Source organism: Ciconia boyciana, chromosome 2, assembly GCF_034638445.1.
Source record: "Ciconia boyciana chromosome 2, ASM3463844v1, whole genome shotgun sequence".
NCBI classification, from domain to species: Eukaryota; Metazoa; Chordata; class Aves; order Ciconiiformes; family Ciconiidae; genus Ciconia; species Ciconia boyciana.
Window position 1 is genome coordinate 24,251,849 of NC_132935.1, and position 20,515 is coordinate 24,272,363.

Here is a 20,515-nt window from a genome sequence, read left to right on the forward strand (position 1 = left end):
GGCCAAAGGACTATTCCATACCACATGGCGTCATGCTCAGTATATAAAGCTGGGGAAGAAGAAGGAAGGGGGGGACATTAGGAGTGATGGCGTTTGTCTTCCCAAGTAACCGTTACGCGTGATGGAGCCCTGCTTTCCTGGAGATGGCTGAACACCTGCCTGCCCATGGGAAGTAGTGAATGAATTCCTTGCTTTGCTTTGCTTGCGTGCGCGGCTTTTGCTTTCCCTATTAAACTGTCTTTATCTCAACCCTCGAGTTTTCTTACTTTTGCTCTTCCGATTCTCTCCCCCATCCCACCAGGGGGGAGTGAGCGAGCGGCTGCGTGGTGCTTAGTTGCCAGCTGGGGCTAAACCACGACAGTCCTTTTTGGCGCCCAATGTGGGGCCCCACACCAGCCACTGTAAAGAAAATTAACTCTATCTCAGCTGAAACCAGGACAACTCACACTGGGATCTGTGCAGAGTTGAGGACCAAATGAAAGAAAACAACAGGAACATGATTGCTCTACCCAGACACCTCAGGAAAGAAATAGTTAATAGAGGAAAACATCTGTAGAAACTATGGGTCAAAACTGAGTTGCTCTATGAATAACCTGTAAGGCTAGAAACCCGAAGCGAAAAAGAGAGGGAGGTTCGAGGACAGCCTTGGTGCTCACGACAGCTGCTTTTAAAAGCTTGATTTGTTAATAAGATGGAGACAGTAACCAGCATTGGCCTGACAGGAGGAGGCTGGGCTTGATGACCCACAAAACATCTTTCTTGGTTCTGTGTTGCTAACTCTACAATGGTAGCAACACAGGTGCTGTGCACAACAGCAACATTAAATATTACATTATTGTGTTTGTAGCTATATTTCAAAGTCACACTCTATTTATCCTTTTTGCTCTCAGTGTCACTATAGAGTTTTAGATTTCTTCAAAACTTCTCAGTGTTGAATTATTTTAACCTTTAATGCCTGTGGACAAACATTCAAAATTGCAATACCACAGTAATGTTCCTACCCTTCAATTATGGATATACCCAAGGAATTCCCCTATGTTAACTATGAACACATAAACAGCAACTTCCATTATCTGCTATCTCTCATACTATGTTGTGGAGTCATTCACACTCACATACTTCTTTTCTAAACCTCCACAGTCTCCACTGGTGATAAAACATTTGATTTTATTTAAAATATTGCATATTGCAATACTTGGCATAATTCCTATAGCATAAAGTCTTGGAATTCTATCATTACAAAAGGATCTGTATAATTTCTGACAAAAGGTTGCAGCCTTTCATGGTTGCACAGGTACTTTTACATACAGCAATATTTATTTCTGCTTATTTTTAAATCTCAGTCCTTAAAATATCTTGAGATTTTTTAGGAGTCTGATTCAATGTATTTGAATACTTGGTTTGGTCTTGTGCTTCCTATTGCCTATCAACACCTAAGTTATCTTTTCTTGTCAGTGCTGTTGAGTAATGTGTGCAACAAAAGTCTTGTAAAGATACCCTATTACTCAGCATATTTCTTTCTTTTAGATTACATCTCACAACAGAACTTTTTTTTTAATATGCAAGTCTCCCTAATGAGAATCTCACTACATTGGATCAGAACGGCAAGTAGTGGGCATTTTAAAAGGGGCTAAACAAAGTGATGAATTCTATTTCCACTAAGATTAATGAGCTGTAAGAACAAGTTAAAAAGCACAATAAAGGAATTTCATAAGTTCCACTACAATACAAAAAATGTAAAACTATCAGTAAGGCTAGAGGAAAGTAATATAGGGAGATTGAAAATATTGAAAATAAAGGCAGATTGAAACTTGAAAAAAACCCAAACCAGATTTCATATATATTGTTAAAAAAAAAAAAAAGTAGGTACTTCAATATTTCCACCCACTCAGTAGGTGGTGGAAATACTGAAACTTATCTTGAGGAAAAAGATGGCAAAGTAAAATGATCCAAACAATTATTATGCCATAAAGAAGTAATAACTCTTCTTTAGGCTCTGGTATAACCTAACATAGTGTATTTGCCTTTTAGGAACTTCATGGTAACCTCTTAAGCTAATTATGAAGAATTTGGAAAGGCACAGGAATGACCGCTGGACTCAGGAGTATGAGTAGCCAGAAAGAACGTATCACCTAACAATTAAAGCAGACTGGTAAGCATGTTGAAAAGATTATTCCTCTATTTTTGCTCACAAATTTTTTCCTGTGTTGTAATATGTCAAAAAATCTACCAGAGCAAGAGACAGAACGTTTCAAGACATCATCTGCACATTAGAAGTAAAAAGTCAAAGTCACACTTTACGTGATTGCCTGTACAAAATACAGCTCATGCTTCAGGACTGTCCAAACTGTAAGCTTTCTTGAAGCTTGCAAAAGACTTAGTTGACTTAGAATCTTTGATTCCTACATATCTAGCTTTATTTGTTCTAGGGGGTTTATTACTAATGCCTGATCTGGATAAGTTTAAGGAAAGATGGTAGCTCTGGGCAATATTAGCTGCCAAAAATAATAGTTGTGAAAGCCTGGAAATAGGCTATAATGCCAGAACTGAGTCATAGGCAGTGGGAATAAGTGAATTAGCTGCAACAAAAAATTCCCCATATGTAGAATTAAATATGGTACTTTTACCTTAAAATAATTGAATAAAACCCAAGCTATAATTCAGATAATTGTTACCTCTCAGAAAATGTGACCGCTAGTGCTGCCTCTATAAAACTAAACACTAACAAAGCATATCTAACCACAGACTTCTTTGCTAAACAACAAGCATGCTTCTTCACCAGACACCTCTCCATAGCTTTTTGTCTTCTTTCCTAGCTCTCAAAGAAAGATTTAATTGCAGTGATTTTATTCACCTGTAAAATGCAAACAGAACCATTACTGCACAGCCCCTGTCACTTACGTGCGCATAAAACTATTACTTAACTGTGGGCTCAGATTTAACCAAGAATCTCCAAGGTCCGTTTTGCAAGAAAACCATGCACTATGGCACAAACACTTATTTAGAAGGATGGTTATGGCAATAGAGAGCAAAACAGCAGTCAAATGCTTTTCTTTCAGCAGCATTAACTACAGAGATCAGAAGCAGTAGTGAAAAGCTACATGGAAACAGCCTAAATTCTAAGCACTTATAACAAAAACTGTTGATAAGATAAATACATTTAAAACAAAGCAGAGAATCTGAAGGTTCCTCCTTTTTTGTCTTTACTGCTGTGGACTGTAGACATGGGAGATCTGAAAATTCTGTGGCACTGTTCTGATGAAGAACAAAAACGGTGTATTAACAAATTCTGACAGGAAGGAAAGCAGTTACCTCCATGTGACAGTTCCAGTCCTGCCTCCTGCGAGTTCAGGACACAAAGAAACAGCTGAAATAGTTGCCTGGGAGTAGAAATCTTTTGAATTAGGAGAGTGTGGATTCCTGTTCTCTGTGAATCTCTTATTTCGTTCTATTTTAAGAAAAACATCTTTATATATATTACACTAACATAGACATTACGAGAATCACCTCTGTGAACATACATCAACTCTCTACAGAGCCTGTCTCAATTTCAGAGCTGAAACCTCTATCATATACATTTCCCCAAAAAAGAAAAAACCCAAACAAAAAGAAACTCAACCTCCCCTAAAAAACTTGCATCCTTCAAGTCATTTCCTGCACGCTTGTTAACCTATCAGCAAGGCAGTATTAATAACAAACATGAAGTATTCCCACTAATGCACTACAATGTGACAGATCATGTTTTTTCTTATTCATCATATACTGTGTCACACATTATCTGTACCAGAATCATTTAATTCCTATTTGGAAACTAGGGATCAAGAAATGCTACAGAATCTGTTAATGCTATGTTACACATTAACATTTTCATCCATGTGTTGTATACCCTATTGACCACATGGATACTCCTTATTCCCACTTAAAGTTACGTGTAATAATAAGACACCATGAGAGAGAAATGACTGTTGATCCATATGTGCTTCTTAAAGGCTTTCATGATCACAACATGCTTCTAGATTTTCCTGTGACCTGATGTGATCCTCCCAGCTTTAGACTACTTTGCTAATTTGGACTTGAAAAGCCTTGGGTGCACCCCACTTACCACGAGGTATGTTTCTACAGCGGAGCTCTCTAGCTGAGCAGAGGGCCAACACCAGTGCACTTCCACAAGCTGTCACGTTACCATAAATGATCATACCTATTATCCACTATACATATTGTCATAATGCTAACAGGTCTCAGACACAGACATCATTGCCATTTAAGACAGAAATAATTAAAATATCTCCATTTCTTAGCTAATCCCATCTTTTTCACAGACATCTTTTTTGTCTCTAGGAAAAAGCTACAGCCATCTGCCTACTGCTTTGAGGTTGCTGAATGAAGGGTATATGAAAGTATTATTGCATTATTACTTAAATACTGGAGCATATAATTTTTAAACTCAGTATAAAAAATGGATCTTTAACTATACACATGCAGATCTCTTAGGTTGCAAAATACATCTTGTCCAGCTGAGAAAGAAAGATATTAACAGCTGGGTTACAGAAGAATGTGCTTAATGTTGCTTTCAGCGATGCTTCCTTTTGATTCATGTTTTTGCTAGAAAATAAGCTTCTACAGAATAAATGTTCATTTCTTGAATCTCAGTCCCTCAGATGGTGGGCGCTTCCTCTTGGAAATGAAGTTATTCTTGTTCCAGAAACAACTACTGTACAAGAAAACACACGCAGAAGACAGGAAGCGTGTGTGTGTGTTTTATCTTCTCCAAGCAGGGCCACCTAAGTGAAGGAGAAGCAGAATACAATACAAACTAGCACTTTGTGTCAGACGCCAACCCATGCTGAGATTTTAACTCCAGCTTCCTGAGCATGAATAAACCGATTGCTCTGTAATAAAGCTATTCTGTTGTTAGGATATTTTACTGTTTTAGGGCCAACTGCCTTAAAAATACAATTCTCCCATTAGGTGAACAGAAGTCACAGCAGTAGGAAATAAAAAGCTTTATCCAGATTTTTATTAGGGAACAATTCTTGGCAATAACTACCAAGAACATTACTTTTCTATTTGATTTTGAAGTAATATTTATATAAAAATAGCAAAAAAACCCTGCAGAAAAATATATTATGTAGAAAATATGCTCAAAACAAAATTAATATTAAATAGAATAAAACCTCCATAATATGCCTGTTCACACAACACACACAATCCAAGCTGACCAGTGGAACAACATCTTGGACACCTGTAGGATACTTCAACATCCACATTCCTGTTTATGTTATGTGATTGACATTGTGAAATCGTGCTCAAACCGAACTGCCTGTTGGATAACATTTTTTTAGCCTTCCTCAGGGCTAGGATTTTATCCTATCAGTGTGGAAAACAGTCTCCCCTGGCACAGCTACAGACCACCAATTTTCCCTTTTCATGAAGATCCAAATAAGAAAAAAAGATGTGGTGGTTTACAGTGAGGTAAAAATTTAGCCTACTATTAGCAGTATTAGGATTAGCAGTAGTACTAGGATTAAAAACATTCTAGCTGTAGAAAGTATTTGCTGTGCCCCCAGCTCAATCTCCTTTGTACTTTTATTATGGTTTTCTGTACTTTGACACCATTTTGATGTGTTATGGACCCATATATTTCAGGCAGTAAAAGTTATTCCACTATGGTGCGCTCTTAATTTTCAACACTCAGGAAGAATCAGATACCACAACTGGAGAAGTTTTTCAAAATTATCCCATATAATTTCTACACAGAATTTGTTTTACTTCTCTTTGAATTTGGTTTAACAAGTTTTTTCCTAAAGCTAGAACACTTAAACTATAAATACTCACTTTAAAATGGAATATGCAATATCTGCTTAATTTAATTTTTTCGCCTATCCATACTGAGGTCTTTGGCTGCATAATGAAAATAACTACTATTTTGCTTTCTGAGTAATAACATATACCTCAGCTCTTTCAACTCCATTTAAGAAATTTATTTACGGTCCTATTAGCATATTTATTTCATTTTATTTAAATTTACATCTGTACAGTTTATAAAATAAATACTAAATAGAGTTATAATAAAGAGATGTGAAAGAAAACTCCTGTCTTCTGAGAGAAATTGTTCTTGAAAAATACATAACTGCCTTTTAGCTGACTTTGGAAAAAAGCTTCTATACATCTTCAACTAATAGAAGCTATAAAAAACCCTTTGTAATATTGGAACCAGTTGAGAAACCACAAGTATTCAAATGCAGGAAATCATGATTTTATAACATTTTAATGTGATCTACTCTTGGGAAACAAAGTTAACCAAGCCCTATTTCTGTACAGGAAATATTCCACTGTACAGTTGTAATACATTGTGGTGAGGGGTACAGCTGCAAATTTTTCACCTGTAATGCCCCACTGGTATTGTGGCTTACTGAATTGCATCAAGATTGCCTTCCTGTCCGGAAAGCCCTCTAAGTACAAACAAGACTCTAAGCCCAGGTTTTATTTTCCCTTGGTATCAGAATATGGTAATTTAAGAGCCCTGAGAAATGCTTTTTAACCTTTTGGAAGAAATATGTAGCATTCTTTTATTAGGAACTATGTTCTTTGCCTTTTTAAAACAACATGTGACCAACTTATCTTATCAATTTATCAGGCTAGCAGGTTCAGAGCGAATGCAGGTGTGTATAGTAATGTAATCTGTCACAGATACTGGCTTTTTTCATTATGGAAAAATTACTCTAAACACACTAACAGCTTTTGTTAAGAAAGCACAGAATAGCACTATGCTATAACTGAGAAGATTTCTGCATGACTTTTTAAACAGGAAAATGTATGTACTATTAAGTGTCAAACCCTTTTTTTCTACTAACTGTCATTCATCTTGAGACTGAGTTTATGTGAAGATCACTCGCTTTTTTAATAGCAAAAGCACCAGTATTTCATTTAAGTTATTAGGGTCTTAATTTATTGTTGCAAGTACTGAGAAACAAAAGTACATAGACAGGAGATGTTACATTAGGGACTTACCACTTTCTTGCAATACTCCTTATTCTCTTTTTCTGATACAGAAACAATCCTCCACATTCTATTTAAGGCTTTTAATTTTTAAGCTTCAGTATTTATTAATAATATAAGCACTATGCTGTTGAAATGTAGTCACCTCTGGGATTGAGGGTAGCAGTCTATTAATACATAAAGTACTGCATAATTTTCGGTATATGGGCTATTTTGACCACATATTCTCACCACAGTAAATCCTGACTCCTACAAGAAGTGCCACAAGATCAGCGTACAGCAGGAAGGACTTCAGTTTGCGAAGTTTCATAAATCAGAGTTACAAAAACTGAAAAGTACAGAACACGAGGACAGTATAAATCTGTCATTAAGATAATCTGATGGTTTCGTCAGTCCTCTGGCACCCGGTAGAATTTTCACTGGCTCAGTAACCCCAAAGGGTAAATTTCAGTGTGATGCACAGGCAAATTATGCACAACTTCCATTAACATTCCCAACGAGTTACGCTTAACTCCCTGCAGACTGCACAGAAACCGTAGGCCAAACGATACAGTCTCATCTCAATGCAGTGAACACTAAGATCACACAGCAAAATAATTAAGATTATACACACAAAATACAGTAACAAAATAGTAAAGTCTGAGATAATCCTGCTCTCAGGCAAGGAAGTTCACAAATAATGTTTAAAGCTGGAATTCCTAAAGAGAACAGGCTCTGTTTCAACATCTGCTTAAGACTCACTGTGTAACACTGCAACTCCTTTAGCCCCTACTTCCTTCCTTGCAAGAAAATTAAGACAATACTTATCATTAATAGTCAGAGTCTTAACTTTGGAAAACATGGGCAAAATTCTGCCCAGCATCAGAAAACTTGCTCGCATCCAGATCACCTGAAGTATAAGTGGCTCAGGCTACAAGCAAGCCTTCAGCCCTCTTGAACAGACCAGTTCTTCACATGATGACCTGCATCCATTTTTGTACACATGCATGGATGTAAACAATGCTTCTACTGACAGGAAAGAAGTTTCCTACAGTAGAATAGAAGGCATTCGTTACAGCCTTAGTTTATGATCAGATATGCTCAATAATTACACTGTATTGTTTTGTTTCAAGCTCGTTGCAACTCTTCACCCAGTAGAGAGATCATAAAAACACCATACGCAGTCTATGTATAGTAGTAGTACGATTAATACACTCATTTCAAATAACATCAAAAGGTAGAATTTTAAAAAGCAGAATCCCAGACAAAGCACCAAATTTGCCTTCTGAGCAAGTCACAACAGCTAGACAAATTATTTCACCATCCGTCTAAAAAGTCTGATTATTTGAAGACAGTACTGAACTGCATGGCAGTAGATTCAAAAATTTGCAAACCAACAGGTTTACCGATAAGCATGGTTGAACTTTACAGCTTATTATCTAATAACACTATGAACTTAAATCACTAACCTGTCACACACAAATCATCTGGATTTCCAAAATAGTTGTTGCTTTGGGAATGTAAGAAATAAATCAAACATGAATAAAATTTGTGGTTTCCCAAAAAGCTCATTTCCCAGACTCTCAAATGCCCAGCTGAACACTGTAGCCCCAACAGGGAATGAAAAGTAAAAAGGAAGCAGAGCCAGCCAAAAATGAGGTATTCTCTGTTAAAAGGAAAAATGAATGTCTTTGACATTGATCATAATTCTTTTCCTGTTGACTGTCATGTCAAATCTTTCCTGGAATAATGACTTACAGTAGGTCTAATGTCAGTCATTCTTAAGCTCATGCTTCCTTAAGCCACTGTTTAAACAACCACAAGGTGTTAGAAAATGACTGTTTACTGGCTGACAGTGTTGAAAAAAATCAGATTCCAGACTGCAGAGTTTGCAAATGCTTTATTTAAATAGCGTAGGCATGTAAGGCAATGCAACAGACAATTTTTTGAATCCTCACCTTTTGAAGTTGGAAATATTTTACATTCTCCTCAAAGAGATTTCACCATCTCAGCAAATGCTCCGAGTGAATTTTACCAGAGTGGTTTTATTTACCTGGTCTTTCTTTATTAAATCTCAGTTAAGCCCTTGCAACCTCAGAACTATACTCACTGCCCTAATTTTCTCCAGTAGACCTTGAGATCTGGTTAATTTAATCATCACTTTTCTAAACCAGGAGTAAGTGCTCTGTTTATTAGGAGACTATATAAAGAAGAAAGGCCAGAAAAGGAGACCTCAGCACACATTCATCTTTTCATCAGCTGTTATAATGCTGACTACACTTGCATGCAATAGAATCCTGGCACGTACACAAGGGAAACATCCTCAAATACAAAAACCTGTCAGGGTTAGAGCTCGGTAGATATTTTATTTTAACTTCCTATGGAGAAATGAACAAATGCCATAGGTTATCTTCCTTTTGTCTTGTAAGCTTTAACAGCTTGTATCTCTCACTGGATGACAATCCAGGAGAAAGAATTTTAAGTCTGTGTTGGTGATGCAGCTTAAATAAATCAGAGAGCTCAAAATTTGGAGCATTACACATTATATGATCACTTAGATTAGACAAATCTTGTTTTCTCCACCTTTTAATCCATGGCCACTTGTGTAAACGCTCTTGTGACAATACAGAGCTTTTTGTTTGAAATATGGGGCAGTGCCAGCAATATCCCTTACTGGAAAGATAACTCTACAATGGAATGGCAAACACTGAGCACCTCTGTAAAAAGTTCACTAGCTAAAATAGGCCTCCAGCTGTACAGGAAATCATTTGCGTGTCCTGTTCAGCTGCTTGCACAGAAAAGCAGAATACTTCCTTGATGGCATACAAATTGCTTTCCTATCTTGGTGAGCTGACCTCCCATCTTTGCTCTCTCCCCTGCCAACCCAAACCTGTCAACCTTGTTCTTGGTAAAGATAAATGATATAAAAATGTGGCTGAGATGAAATCAGAGAAGTAAACCAACATAGGCTAATCAGAGGCAAAGACAAATGGAAATCTGACCTTCTCAAGACTGCAGGAAGACACAGGAAGACTTTGGGAAACTAGAAGCATAGTGCAAGCACAGCTTTAAGCCCCACGGGACAGATATCCAGCAGCACTTTCTTTGAGCTTAAATGTAGCTAACTCCTATTTGTACCTGTACAATTTGAAAGTCACTACTGAATCACTAACAGATTTTTTTTTCCTGCAACTCCCTCCTTCAAATTGTAAAAATACCACAGAAATGAAGAACCTTTCTCAACTGCTGCAACCTGACAGATCCAAGGAACTGTACAAGCATGGCTGAATTTAGCATTACATGACAGCTCTGAAATACAGTCCCTTGTTATGGTGTGGAATACATTCTTCTTCAATTATTTTTATGTTCTGGGACAGTGGCATTATCTGCATAACCATAAACTATTGTCTGGAATTAGAAAGTGCTCTTTCTCCTTTCTTTCCTTTCTTCCTAATGCCATTTTTCCAAAGCAACCAGAACAATCAGGATGGAGGAAATAGCCACAAATTCTCTTTCAGCTGTCCTTGTAATGAGCTCAAGCCAATGTTCTCATCATTTGGGAGATGAGGAGAGAGACTATGAAGCCCTTCCTCTCCAGTTTAGACTGTCTAGCACACCTGTGTTCCTGAGTTGCTCATGTATCTTCTACAATGCTGATATCCCTGCAGGAGACATTTCTATATACCTTATAAAACATATTCTGCTTGAAGGCTATTACCATGCTTCAAAGTCCTCAGTGGAAGACATATTATGGACAGATTCACAAGAACGAGAATCATCAGCACCAACAGATTCCAACTTTAACTGCTATGAAACAAGAACATCATAGAGCCAATAAAAGACCTGTTGCCCTATAACGACGAGCGGGTTGCCTTGTAGAACATGGTTTACTGTTAAACTGGGAAAGTGATGCATACCTTAAGTCTTCACATGCGAATTCTTGCTGAGACAAATCTATAAACATCTGCATAATTTTTACTATAGAAATTATCTGCACAAGAGGGTGTCCTAAATGTAACATTAAGTGTTTTCGAGCAAGAACAGTAGACTTTGTCTCTCTGGTTTTGTGTACATATTTTCTTTAAGCACATAATAAAATAGGCTTTTAAAGTTGCTCATCCACATATCTTCAACCATAAGACTTTCTCTGATCAGCAATCTACTTGAATGATTTAAAATTTTCATCTGTTGTAACTGAGAAAGTCTCAGAGAGCATCCTTTTTGATGTACCAATATCAATCTTCCATATTTTAAAGTAATGGCATTGCTACTTCATCTTGCTTATCTTTTGAATTAATTTTGTGAAATTTTTCCACGTTTGGACTTTCCTCTGCTTCTGAGGTGTGAATATGATTCTCACATCAACACCGTTCTACCCTTTGCCCTTGTTGATTTGGGCAGTAATGGATTACCCTGGCTTACGTGACATTAGATGGAGTCAGTGCTGGGATTAACTCTTATGAAATGTGTGCTGTCTTAAGTGAAGTTATCAGTAGAATATGCTTTTTCTTCTCCATGTATTTTAAAAATAGTCTTAGCAGTAGTCAAGATCAAAAGGGTATGCCTTTACCAACATTTGAGTTGCTGCCTGAAGGTCTTTTCTGTAGATCCCCTTTATGCAAGGGGTACATTAATGGTGGCTTAGAGCAATATTTATCACATTACTTGGACAAGACACAGCCTATTTACTTTTTTTTCTTATGAAAACATGAAACTACTGCTCTTGTGTATGTATTCCTTCATCCCACATTGACCTTTACTAAGATATTTAGCTGTATCTAGAGCTTTCTAAACACCGATCAAAAAAATCCCACAACTTGGAAAACAGACAACCATTAGTAGAAATGAAACAGAAGCTGACAGAACAGTCAGGAGTTAATACTTGTGATCAAGGATCTAGGAAGATGTTCAGTACAGAAGACTGAGGAATATTCTACATCCATAGCACATCTCCTTCTTGATACAGAACCCAGTATTAACCTTTTTTTCAGTTAGCTATAGAAGGTTGCACCCAAAACACTTGTAAGCACAGCAGCAAATTGATTTTTGCTTCACTTCATTGATTTTGTGTTCCAAAAATAATACCCATGTATTATATGTACTTTCTTCATTAGTAAGAACTTGCAAATACTACTATATAAACTTTAAAACAATCTTGAGAAGGTATATTCAGAAAAGATCTTGGCAGTGATGTAGACACAAGGGGAGTAAAATAAGAAAAACTCTCCAGGTCAAAAAGGGCTAGAAATGATGCCAGACAGTGGCTTTACTACCTGAGGATAAGAAACACCTTATGTCACTGAACAGGAACTCCTTAAAAAATTAAGAAGAGGTAGGGAAGTCTAAAGGTGCTTCATCAAATACCAGTTATCTGAAAGAATGGTAAATCACATAGAGCCAAAGAACATTCGTAGCATGTGAACATGGGACAATGAGGGATTAAAAATTAAATAGAAAGGGGCTGCATTGTCTGGTAAAGAGGAAGAACAACAAGTTCAGATACTCTCCATCTCCCAAAAGAAATACAATCCTGATGCAGTTTCTTGCAAGTGCATCTAGGATTCTCTCTCACTTCCTTCAAACAAATAGATCAAACTTCTATTTCAAAATGCTAAAGAAAATGCAACATGCTACTCCATGGCAGAAACATCAGTTCTTCCTTTTCCCTCCACAAATAAAAGCAATAACGTTGGGATTGTAAAAAAGTAAAGTATTAGAAACTTGACCAGTGAAACTGCTTACCTTTGCAACAACACAAGTAAAAGCCCAAGAAAATAAGCTCTTGGGACAATCTAGAAATAGCAGCAAGGTAAGATTTTACAGAAACAATATAGTTCATATCAACTCTTATAATCTGAAGCTGTTTGCTTATCCTTTGGCCACAGCAGATGACACGCAACTTCAATACCTAGAAAAATTCTCTTTATGGTGAAGCTTTTGCAAGTTCCAGGAATTTGAAGAATAGCTATAAAAACAAAGAGACTTCTAAAACCTAGTCATGATTAAAACGATATGTCAAAAGAAGTTTAACAAAGATAGAAAGCTAGATGAAATGTCACAGCAACTTACTCGGAAAGAAAGAACATGCAACTGGCAAACTTTCAATTCAAGACAAACTACAGAAGTGCACCTTTGCCTGGATTTATGTGAAGTAAAGGATTAAGGGACTCTGGTAACACAGCTGGTGACATTATGGGTCCTCCTAGCATTTGAACATATACAAAATCATGGGAAAGTTTTAAAAAATCTATTTTAATATACTTTGATATCATTATTGTCTTTAAATTTAGATCCTTTTTTCAAAAAAGCTGAAGTCTTTGGCTTGCAGATGTTCCTCTAACGTTTCATGTCAAGAAGTGAATAAAATAAGTGGTGTTTTGTCTTTTTTCTCTTTATATTTTGTGAATTTTCCATATGCACTAAATACGCAGTATATTAAGAAACAGACATATATCCATACAGGGGAAAAAAGTGGAGCTGATTAAAGGCCTCCTGATTAATTTAAATCAGAAAGTTTGAGATGAATATTTGGTAAATGTAGTTTACCTAACTAATTTGAAAATCGACTCTGTATTACTTATTCCACCCACATATCTATGTTAGACTAATAAAAAACCCGCATTTTGTCCACGTTTAAAATGGCTGTTTATCTACATTGTGCAGAGCTGCTCTGTGTAGGTGCATGGCCAATTCTGGAAAATGTGATAAATCACCACCTCAAGCCAGGCAACAGTTACTGCCACAATTAATGGCCCACTACCAAAACGTGGATCCTCTTGTAGGCATTTCTGTATTCCATGTGGAATTGAAAAATTCTACATGGAATATGTGGAAAATATGGAAACATGGAAAATTCCACAAACTGATGGAATCAATTCCAAGATTGGAATTGTATTCCTATGCTCAAGAGCACAGTTTTTGAAGAGATGTCCTCTAATTCAACTGATATCTTTCATCTCTTCCCTTGTAATTGAAAGCCCAAGGTAGTAATATAAGACTTACTAAGAACTAATTAATCATAACATTGACAGACCTTAAGAAGAGTGTGCCATAGTAAAAAGCATCATGGAGAGAAGCTATACAGGGATGCTTGACCACAAACTTAAAACGAGACTGATGGAAACAGTTCTCTGTGGTCAATGTAGAAGATTAAAAGCAAATCTGAAGAATTACATGAAGACCAGTAGAAGTGGACAGAACCTGAACACTGGTAGCTGAGTGCTTCCCGGTTTCTATCTTACTGTCCGAGGCAATCGCAGGGGAAATGAAAGAGGATTGCAACTACCGTCTTTCCTCTAGACCATAGCATGGAAGCACAAAGCAGCAGAACGCGTGTGCTACTACAAGTCCAGCTGCGTATGCCCACTTGAAGAAGAACCGATATTTCCCCTGTACAGGGTCATATTATTACACAAGCATATACATTATGTTAATGATGTCTGTGATCTATAATGGGAGCTTAATGTAATTATACCAAAAACTTGGTGTGCTCTGCCCTGAAAATACCTTCCTGAAAGAAGGCAAATCGCTGGCTTTCATAGCAACCTAATAGGGCCATCAAGACAGCATACAATAACACAGTTTTGATCTTTGATTCAAACCTCATGCCAAATGGAGCTGATTTTTTTCCATTTAATTTTAATTTTCATATAACTGAAAGGAGCTGACATTTGGCTGTCTAGAGGGCAAAGAAATTGGCAGGACACTTACATGATCTCACTAACAGTATGTGCATGGTAATAACATTATACCATTTATCTGAGGAAGATTATCCTACTTATCCATAACTCAAAGCATATTGGTGCATAATTCAATTTTAAAAGCAATTTTTAAAGTTATAACAATAATGAAATATAATTCAACATTTCTGAACAAATAGGAAGAATTGGGAGATCTTTATTTCCCTTGACTCACAACACTATTCTGATTAACAAGCAGATTCAAATTAAAAAAAAAAAGACAGATACAATTTGTAATACAAAAAAGAAACTGGTAATAACAAAACTAAATTGAGCAAAAATCAAAATAGGTATGCAAGGAGTAAGTGAATTTATAAAGATGAATTACACTAGACAGGAGAGAATGTAACTACCTGACTGGGTATTTTAGAAAGCAAAAATTCTCAGAGTTAAGGATCAGTGTAGTCGTGAGGTATGGTCTATTTTGGGGGCACAGAGTGACACAGCTGCAGCACTCAGCCCTCCTTTGAAGGGCAGTTCCATGATCTCACACAGTCAGACTGGACTGCCCACTTCAACCCTCTCAAAGCAAAATGAGAGAAAATAGATCCTTTCTCTCTACCCTGTGGATCTTACTAAAAGCAGCACAGTCATCTGCCATCACAGACACAGGAGAGGATGGCCGGATTGGAGATTTTAGTTCAATGATTCCACTGAATCTTGGCAATTTCAGACCAGGTCTTTCCTCACGTGATTCAGTTTCAAATCAAATGAAGTCTTTACATAAAGACTGATGGATAAAATCATAAGAAAACAGAATAAAAACTCTGCATGCTTGCAAACCAGAACTGATAAATTTGGCTATAGCTTATTATGTTATAGAAAAACTTTACAGGTAAGTGGTTAAAATGTTTGCATGAGTAGGTTTAAAACTAAAGATGTGCTCAAGCTGTGGAATTTACCTCCTATTGATTTTATAGAGCTCCTGACATTTGTTTTGTGCTCATTTTTAGTAAACCTAAGTTTGAAAACATTCACTTTACAGCAGTAATGTTTTCTTTTGTTAATGAAAGTAGAAAACTCTCATTACCCACCTGAAGAACATCTCCAAGGTCAGCAGTGCTAATATCTGGGTCTTCAGTGGTATTAAAAGGAACAGGATTAATTCTTACAAGAGTGAGCACTCTGGGTTCTGGATATCTCCACAACATCATTCCCGGACTATCCTCAGTTTCATTGTAAAATACAACTTCATAGGCACTGGGCAGTTTTTGTGCTTCTGTCAAATGAAAGAAAGCTATAATCCGTTATATAATTTCTAGAAAGAAACATGCTGGTTTATGAGACCAAAGTAGTTAAAAATAAACCCCTCAGGATCAAAAGGAGAGAAAATAAAAAAGCAATTTCCCTGACTTTTAAAAGATTACAGCTTAATGGAAAGAAATCAAAAAAGTATTTTTTTTTTTCAGTCTAGCAGATGTCTTTTCAATTACTTTTCCAAAAAAAGTAAAGTATTCATTGTAAGAGGCAAGTAATCTTTAATAGGTTACTACTGTATTTACTTTATAATTAAAAAAACAGAAGAGAGCAATAATATTCTTCTTACCTGCATCTTGTATATACTGGAACAGGCCTGTTCTCAGATCATCTGAGGTATGCTCAGTTTTTGAGGCCTGATTCCTTCCCGTAGAAAAACAAGTGGGGTGTGTACGTTCAGGTATCAATATGTCTACGCTGCCCTTTTTAGTGAGGTACTGCCACAGAAGCTCCTGAAGAAGAACTAAACAGTTCAAATGCTCTTGACCCCAGAAAACCTTGGGGGGAAAAAAAAAAAAGAAAAAAAGAAAAAGAAAGAGAAAAGACAAAACAATCACATACAAATATTTAGGCATCTTTGAAGGAAAAAAACTCCCCAGAACAATAAGAACTTTATATGGCTTTCAGCCTGCTCTACTTATACTGTAATTGCTTGCAAGTATCCTGAATGTGAAAATAAACACGAACAACAAGAAATCTCTACAAAACTATTTGGCAAATTTGTTCTTTTCATCATTCGGAGGAAAGCATTGATTCTTACCACTTACAATTGATACTGATGCTGCCTGGAAGAGCACAGAACTTAAAAGTGATAGGCAAGAACTTAGAGCTGAGTGCAGTATGTAATGCTAGGACTAGTCACAGGTTTTGTGGTTTAAGATATGACAAAAAAAACTTAAGGATGCAAAACTTAAACTGTTCAAAGGGCATGTTGCTCCAAAGGTGGATTTCTAGAATGCATTAAAAACTAAGTGACACAGCAAAGAAGATGACTAGAAAGACATACTAAAGATCATCTCAAGCACAAATATTGAGTATATACAGCATATGAATTGGAGGTGCTGTAAGTTTTCAGAGTGAGGTTTAAAAGTTTAAAGTTTTTTGAAGTTTAAAACAAAAATTTAGAAAAATATCTAAGAAAAGTCCAGAAGATTAATACACTTCATAGCAAAATAAAAGGCAAGTAGACGTTCCTCTCTCGCAGCCTTGACAAGCAGCTCTGCTTTTCTCAAACCAAACTCCTGCTTGAGAGAATCATGTTAACGGGGACAAGTCCTTTAGTCTTCATGTGCAGAAGTGGGCCCAGAAGCAACAGGGAAGACAAGGAAGCAACTAGCAATTAATAAAGAAGTAAGACTTAGAACCAGTGTGGGATGAAACAAAAATCACCAGACAGTAACTTAAAAGTCCATGGTAAGGGTAGGAGTGAAGTAACCAAGTCAGGTGCACTACTAAAGAGTAGTGCAATTTTTTCACTGGGGAATACCAATTTCCAAATATGAAAAAAAAAAATCAGAAGATGCCTAAAGGGAGTGTAGTACAGCTATCAAGAAGGAAGCTTTTCCTTCCCCTGCATCTACGCATAAGCCCACGGAATAAACCAAGACCTTCCTGAAACACAGCTACAGCCAGTCCTGAGCTAAACAGTCCTGGGCTACCCAGGCCATCTCCCTAATTCAGTGCACCTCTCCTGCAGTTTCTAGAATACCTCTGGGCTCAGGGTCCCACACTTAGTGTAGCACCACCTCAAAGGAGGTCTGTGTCACCTAAGCTGATCCCAGAGGCCTCAGTCCCGCACTGATGGAGGAGGGAGGAATGCTTTTTTCCCCTCACTTTTATTCATTTTATTTTTAGGCAACTGGAACTCCAGAGCACAGAACTCCTACTACTATATTCACAGATGAGGCACCAATTTCACATAAACTCTCTAGGCTCTGCTGCAATACAAATTAACAGTGGTAGAAGATGAGGTCATGTTTAGAGCTGGTAAAATCATTAGCCATAAATAAATTAATTTGAAACAGAATTGCTAATGCTTTTGTCAGCATTCTCAAATCTATTCTGCCAGACCAAATACTTAATGGTTTTCTGCAAAAGCTAATTATCCCAGTGTATACTCTAATAATAAATGACTTTCTCGGATTTATAGATATTTTTCTGGTCATTGTCAAAACCCCAAAATTTTGGGAAACTCCACCCCAAACTCTTTATTATTAACAACATGTAGAGGTAGTCAGCCAAGTACCTGTGAATAACAAATAAAAAAGAAGCAGAGAAACAAACTGACTTTATTTATTAATTAAAATACAATTTAAAAATACTTGTATTATTCAATTAGCCCTATTCCCAGTGCTGTGGTTTTAAGAACTTCTAATGCTGATTCTGGGAAAAGACCTAATGACACGACTAAATGTCAAAATTTCCTTTTTGTGTTTTATATGCATGATTTATATATTTATTTTAAAACATTTGGTGTGTATAGATACTACAATAAAAATAATTAAAACAAGACATATCTTAAAGCCCACTTGTTTAAGCCCCACAGAATCTATTTTTCATTTCAAGAACTCCCATGCTTCTTGGACTGGTTTCAAGTTGTGGGCACTTCCAAAAAGGAGAGGATAGCATGGAAAACTGAGTATTAATTGCTACAAACAACAGTTTATAATTACTCCCCTGAGAAATTGGTGTAAGTTGAAAAAGAAAGGATATGTATTTCTTAAAGCTACCCCTAGGCATTACAGACACATAGCTCATGGACAAACACACACACATCAGAACAGGGTCGTAGATATTAAGTGTTAGTAATTTGATCCAGTAGTTCTAAGGGAACACACACATACAGCTACAATACGTGGCTTAAGCAGTATTTAAAAAAAAACAAAAAACAACACTGTACACAATTTTCCAATCAACAGTTTTACATTAAAGAATAGATACTTATTTTAAAAGGTAAAATAAAAACCACCCAAAACAAACAGGCAACAACCCCCAACTTAGTGAACTGTTGTAGGCTGCAAAGCTTTACAGGCTTTCATGCAATTTATTTAAGAAATCTCAATCATCCAAAGCCAGTCTAGCTCAATAGCAGAACCATAAGCATCTTATACAGACCTGCAGCAGTCCTCCTCTCAAATCGATATATATTTTTGGAATAGATTGCTCTGGGCCGGGATCACCACTGTGCTTACACCACTTGGCTTCCACATTAACAGAGCAGCAAAAAGGGCCCATCAGAGATCTGGCTCTTTCTTTGAGACTTGTTTTAAGTAGGAAATCTTTTATGTCAAGGACGAAAGATGACCCATGGATTCCTAAGAAGAGAGAGAGACAATTAATCCCGCTGGTGGTTATTCTCCCAACATTTATGTGCTTCTTTCCTGAATTCCCTTTACCATGAGCCTGGGAATCTCTGCCCGCAAGCAATTACTCACACAAGTAGTCCCACTGACTGTCACAGAAATACTTGTGTGGACAATTGCTCTCCTCTCCAAGCAAGAGCGTTACAGTTGGGCCACAAGACTTGTGAGGGTTTTTTTTTAGCTTGCTCTTCCAACACTATTGAGCACGCTTTATACAGCGTTACAGTTATGGAGCAGGTACGTCTCATGCACATTCCTTACAAAGAACTATTTGCCAAAACATTATGACTTTTTACATGTGTGAGTATTTTAAGGTTTACGAGAAGAGACATTTTTCATTAAACTATGAAATTTTTTTCAAAAGAGTGTATTAAGAACAAGAACAGCTGCTTCACTTGATTATATTTTAAACTGATAGGAAATAGCTATTTTGAATGATTCTCTCTGCTTTTGTTCAGGTTAGTTGTTATAAAATATTGCCTTGCTAGACTTCGGAGTGCTTAGCAGGAGAATAAGGGTAATGTTTGAATTCAAATAATTCAAAACAATTACTGTAACTCAAAATATGTAACGTGTTTACCGAAAAAACAGTTTAATCTAAACTTTTCACATCATAACCATTTGCACTTTAAATAGCTCTATAAAACATAAAAATGATAATGGCAGGTTAGATTTATGACAGAACTTATGTATTCTCATTAAAGACACAAACATTTTTAGGAAAGAAACACTATCTAGAAATGTCACATCTCTTGTGAACTTAACTTACTGCAAATCACTGTTTAATAAAACAAACCACACTTAATATCTCTGTATTTCTTTTGTATGTTTACATGAAAAGTATTACATCTGAGGTTGGGTTAACTTTTTTCTCTTCTGGTGCTCATACTTGGACTCAACACTCCGAATATTGAATGTCACCATACTTTATAATGCCCACGGCTTATTTTTCTAATGAAACTGGATATTTACCAAAGGCAAAAGATTAAAAAACACCTAAGGCTTACATACAGATGTTTCAAGGTACAGTTCCATTTTATATTTTCATACCTTTGTTGGTAGAAAAATCCCACAAAAATACAACTCACTGTTTTGAATACATGCAGTAAAACTTATCCTATGAATCTCTTTCAGAATCCAGAAAGAAGTCTGTCTGCATCCTGGGAGTTACGATTTCAT

General features: G+C 36.6%; 1 protein-coding gene across 9 annotated transcripts in view; it reads right to left on the reverse strand.

Moving 5' to 3' along the window:
• The window catches only part of VPS13B (vacuolar protein sorting 13 homolog B), a 489,796-nt gene that overhangs the window by 66,873 nt on the left and 402,408 nt on the right, over window positions 1–20,515 (reverse strand). For 7 of the 9 annotated variants that reach the window (XM_072852122.1, XM_072852127.1, XM_072852124.1 and 4 more), the window contains 3 exons: window positions 19,089–19,288; window positions 16,264–16,471; window positions 15,752–15,954 (listed from right to left, as the gene is read on the reverse strand). In XM_072852122.1, coding sequence (XP_072708223.1) covers window positions 15,752–15,954; window positions 16,264–16,471; window positions 19,089–19,288 — 611 coding nt within the window. The remainder of the gene's footprint in view (window positions 1–15,751; window positions 15,955–16,263; window positions 16,472–19,088; window positions 19,289–20,515) is intronic. The other 2 variants (XM_072852126.1, XM_072852125.1) reach the window with 1 other exon arrangement.